The following is a 4,793-nucleotide window of genomic DNA, read 5'->3' as shown; positions in this document are numbered from 1 at the left end:
ACCTGATGACCTCCTCCAAATAAATAAACATACACACATGGACGTATAGCCCAGAGACACCTACACACCCACACAGACATTCACACGCACGTGCGCACGCGCACATACACACACAGGCTTTAAGACTCAGCAAGATCGAAGAGCTGTTTGGACTCAGAGTTGGTGGTGAATGGGGGTCGGCTCTCTCACCTTCCTCTCTCTCTCTCTTTCTCTCTCTCTCTCTCTCTCTCTCTCTCTCTCTCTCTCTCTCTCTCTCTCTCTCGTCAGGAATCAGATCCCAGTCTAGGTTATGTGAGAGTCCTGCATTCAGGTTTTTTTTTTTATGGGTTTTAACAAGGGGGCACAGAGTGGGGTGAACAGATATGAATCACCAACTTTCAGAAACAGAGCCATTCAGCTGACACACATGCATGAGCAAACTCAGTCCAGACTAGCAGAACTACCCAGTCTAACTTTGAGGTTTTGGGGTTTTAAGTCTTTGAATTCATCGGTGATATGTTATTTAGCAAAAGCTAACCAATACAGTTTTTACCTTACTGCCCTCTTAGTCTTGGAGATGCCTCCTGGAGCACTCAGAGATCTGATATTCTGCTCTGCAGACACAGCCAGACCCTCCCCACTTAGGTAGACAGCCTTCCACAGTGCTCAGAGCCCTGACTTACAGCATCAAAGGACACCCCACTCTGACATGCTGTCCTTTCACCCATTGGTACTCTGGCTGACAGTGCCCTGCCCACACCCAACCCAGGCCATGACGGGAAACAGACCATCAGTCCCTGCTGTTTCTGGGTCCCCAAGATGTACAGGCTGCCATCAGCTGGGTCGGAGAGAAAGGCCGTTCTGTGGAGCAGAGGGACATAGTGAAGGCCGGGTGTATAGCCCTGGTTTCGTGAAGGCCTTGTCCCTCCACCTTCTCAGCTAGTAGACCCGACCCTTGTGGAAGACACCTTGGAGCAGCCAGAGGCCTTTACACATCATAGAAGACTAAGTCTCTCCCCTAAGACTCCCACATGTGGCTCCCAAACCCCTCATCCAACTCTGGCCCCCACAGCCTCTCTCTTCTTAAAAAGCCCCAGTTCACTTACTCTGTGACATACATTGGTCCTTGGATGATGGGGTCTGCAGGGACAAACACACAGAACTTGAGTCTCTTTTTGACCCAATTGGAAACAATAGCTAAAGCCCACCAGCGTTTACCCTGCGCCAGAGGCAGACCCAGCAGGTGGCAAGAGTTCTATGGGTAGTCTCTGTCATGCAACTTTGTCCCAGTTTGTAGGCGAAGCCATTGAGGCTCAGAGAGTTGAAGTGATTTTCCCAAGACCACACAGTTGGTGAGTCATGAAGTTTCCTACAGACACTGACTTGCTGCACCCTAGTGCCTGTGTGAGGGCACTGGATGCGTGCACGTGTGCGGATGTGTGTGTGTGTGTGTGTGTGTGTGTGTGTGTGCATGTGTGTGTGAGGGTCAGAGGTGTCTTTTTTTCTTTGAGACAGCTTTTCCCACTGAACCTGAAGCTGGCCAGCCAGGAAGTCCCACAGATCTTCCTGTCCGTGCCTTCCCAGTGCGTGTGTCCAGAAACACACTGCTGTGGTTGCTTTTGCTTGTTTGTTTGTTTGTTGATGTGGGTGCTGGCAATCTAAACTCAGGGCTTCGTGCTTGTGCAGCAAGCACTTTACCAACTGGGCCCTAACCCTTTAGTGTGCATGCTCTTATCTTCTATGCCAAGGTGACTGCCCACTCTACCACTCACTTAGAGACCTAAGGAGAGATAGGTAGCTACTACTTACTCACCGTCCTTCAGTGTCCACTTCAAGTCCCCTGTCTGCTTGTTCAGTGCATGAAGACTTCCATCCAAGGTAGACACAAACAGAAGGCTCTCTGGCCTGAGAGTCTGGACCTGGAAGGGGAAACAAAGCTCATCTCGTCTGAGGGTTCCAGGACCACCTTGCCTTTGCCCCAGGCAGGAGTGACTACGGAGTCCTCTGGTTGAGGAGACAAAGAGGGAAAGAAAGATGACCTTGACCTTTTGGGGAGTTTCAGTAGGAGTTAGGGGAGCTGAGGGGATGTTGACTCCCGTTTCCTCCCTTTCCCCTTTACACCTTTCTGTCTTCCAAAGCAGACCAAACGTGTGAGTGAATGTGTGTGTTATATGCATGTGTGTGTATTTGTGTGAGTGTGTGTTATATGCATGTGTATTTGTGTGAGTGTGTGGTATATGCATGTGCATTTGTGTGAGTGTGCGGTATATGTATGTGTGTGCATTTGTGTGAGTGTGTGGTATATGCATGTGTATTTGTGTGAGTGTGTGGTATATGTATGTGTGTGTATTTGTGTGAGTGTGTGGTATATGCATGTGTATTTGTGTGAGTGTGTGGTATATGCATGTGTGTATATTTGTGTGAGTGTGTGGTATATGCATGTGTGTGTATTTGTGTGAGTGTGTGGTATATACATGTGTGTGTGTATGTGTGTGAGGCAGACGTCAATGTCTAGTATCTTCCTTGATCACTTTCTGCCTTATTTATTGAGACAGGGTCTCTCACTGATTCTACTAGACTGGCCAGTGTGCTCCAGGGAACGCTCTCTCACCCCACCGCTCACCCTGATTCCTGCCACCCAGCACTGGGGTGACATTCATGCCCATAGTCATCAGGCTTTTCTGTGGGTACCAGTGATTCAGACTCAGGTCCTAGTGACTTAGTGGTGAACAAAAGGGCTTCGTTGGTGCACGCAGTCTCTCTCTGGGACGGGAGCACTGGTCAGGGAGACTGGGGGCCCAGGATGATCAGAAATGGCACAAGAGGGGTGTAGAGTCTCCTCCAGGACGTGGTTTCCTTCTCCTTAGTCACGCGTGTGCCTCTTTTCAGAAGACCCTTTCTCTCTCCCTGGACTGACTCTGCTGCTTTTGGTGCCAAGCTTTGTAGTCCCCTGATGGCTACAGGAAGGAGACCTGGAGCTACCTTCTATCTGGCCCCTGCTGGACTCACTTGCCAGCCCCGGGCCCTCCTTGAGCAAACAAGGTGAGGCTGAGCTCAGAGCAGGAATCCTAACATCCGGGTGGCCCAGCCGCACCCCTTCAAAGCCCACATCCTGCTTCAGGACCCTCAGGTTGGAGGTGGGGCCAGTGGTATTTGCTGGAGAGTCAGGAGCCCACCAGCTAGACCCTCTCTTGTGGGTCTCAGTCTTGCCATCTGCAGCATAACAAAGGAATGGACCAGGGAAAAGACTGCCTCCTGATTGACTGCCCCAAAGAGAATTTTGCTTGATCCTTATAGTACTTAAAATATTGCTCTGAATTATCTTTCTGCTATTGTTTTGTGAGACAAGGCCTCCTGTTGCTTGCTGTGTAGAGCAGGCAGCTTTGAATTTTCAACAATCTTCCTGCCTCTGCCTCCAGAGTTATGGCATTAAAGGGATAGAATGCCATGACCAACATTAACAGTGTTTTGTTTTGTTTTATTTTAGCCAGAGGTTTTTATTAATTGATTGATTGTTCTTTTGAGACAGAGTCTCTCTGTGTAGTTCTGACTATGCTAGAACTCACTCTATAGACAGGCTGGCCTTGAACTCAGAAATCTGCCTGCCTTGCCCCCTGAGTGCTAGGATTAAAAGGTGTGCGCCACCACTGTCTGGATGAAAATTTTAATTTTAAAAATTCAGGTTTTCATTCTCATTCTCATTTCTAGTCTCCCCCCCCCCCGAAATGTCAGGTCTGGACATACCAGGCTCCCATTATTATTTGACAACTGCGGAGGGAGCCTGAGCTGGAAGAGGGGCTCCCAGTGCTTAATTCAAATAATAATGACTGGGAGTGAGGGGCGGAGAAAAGGAGAGAGAGAGAGACCCCAGGCTGGGCAGAGTGAACTGACTGCCTCCCAGCAGGCAGGTTGGACCAGATCTCAATACTTGAAGATAGATCATTTGTCCTAGAAGTTCTGAATCTGAGGGTAGGGGGTGGTGGTCCAGTCACACACAAAGGGGAAGGGGCATCATACAGCGCCAGAGCTTGAACCAGTTCGTTTCACAGCAGAAGACCCTAAATGGATCATATTTTTCAAGGCAACTGGATTTTCAAAGGATTTTAAAGACTTGTCTTTACCATCTACTGTCTCCTCCGCACTGGCTCCCTTGCCATCTTTGCTACAGAAGAGGCTGAGGGGCTCATCTTCCCACGTAGGCTGTAAGAGGCATGTCCCCGAGTTTATGAGGGTTTCGCTCATGAGGCGTCGATTTGGGCGACCTGAACCCAAGGGAAGGAGGGAGAGGCAGGCGTCCCTACTGACCAGCTACATCCCCAGTCACCTGGCCCCGCACTCACCTGTGGCCCGATTGTCTCCAGCAAAGCCACAAGCTGCAGCAGGAACCCGAAGTGAGACCACGGTGGGAACTCCCAGGCTGAGCTCGCCATTGCCTGTGGGCATCACAAAGTCGCCAGCTTCCCTCTACTCACTTCGTGGCTCCAGGTGACAGCCGAGCTGTCTCCTGGGGGAGACTCCGCCCCCAGCAGTGCCAGCTGGGGAAGCAGTCTTAGGTGCAACCTCACCCTGTGGTGGCCCCCGCCCTTCCTATCGCACCTACCTATCGCAGTCCGTTCCTTCCTCCTTGGCACTAAATGCTGCCAGTCTGAAGGATTTTGCTGAGGTGGACTGTGGAGAACTAACAAGGTCTGTGTTGGCTCTCTCTCTCTCTCTCTCTCTCTCTCTCTCTCTCTCTCTCTCTCTCTCAGATTTACTTATCTTATTCGATGGGGTGTTTTGCTCGTATGCATCTCTGTGCATCATGCGCTTGCCTG

The 4,793-nt window shown here is 50.3% G+C and overlaps 1 protein-coding gene across 1 annotated transcript in view; it reads right to left on the bottom strand.

Annotated features, from left to right (window-relative positions):
- Ern2 (endoplasmic reticulum to nucleus signaling 2) overlaps positions 1 to 4,512 on the bottom strand; it is an 18,892-nt gene extending 14,380 nt beyond the window's left edge. The window contains 4 exon segments of the mRNA XM_048460253.3: positions 768 to 840; positions 1,086 to 1,119; positions 1,793 to 1,898; positions 4,320 to 4,512. Of these exon segments, the coding sequence (XP_048316210.3) occupies positions 768 to 840; positions 1,086 to 1,119; positions 1,793 to 1,898; positions 4,320 to 4,409 (303 nt within the window). The 5' untranslated portion in view covers positions 4,410 to 4,512.
- Between the last annotated feature and the right edge of the window lie 281 nt (positions 4,513 to 4,793).

Source organism: Myodes glareolus, chromosome 7 (genome assembly GCF_982192425.1).
Source record: "Myodes glareolus chromosome 7, mMyoGla1.1, whole genome shotgun sequence".
NCBI lineage: Eukaryota > Metazoa > Chordata > Mammalia > Rodentia > Cricetidae > Myodes > Myodes glareolus.
The sequence above is the reverse complement of the archived record's forward strand: the minus strand, read 5'-3'. Positions and strand labels throughout refer to the sequence as shown.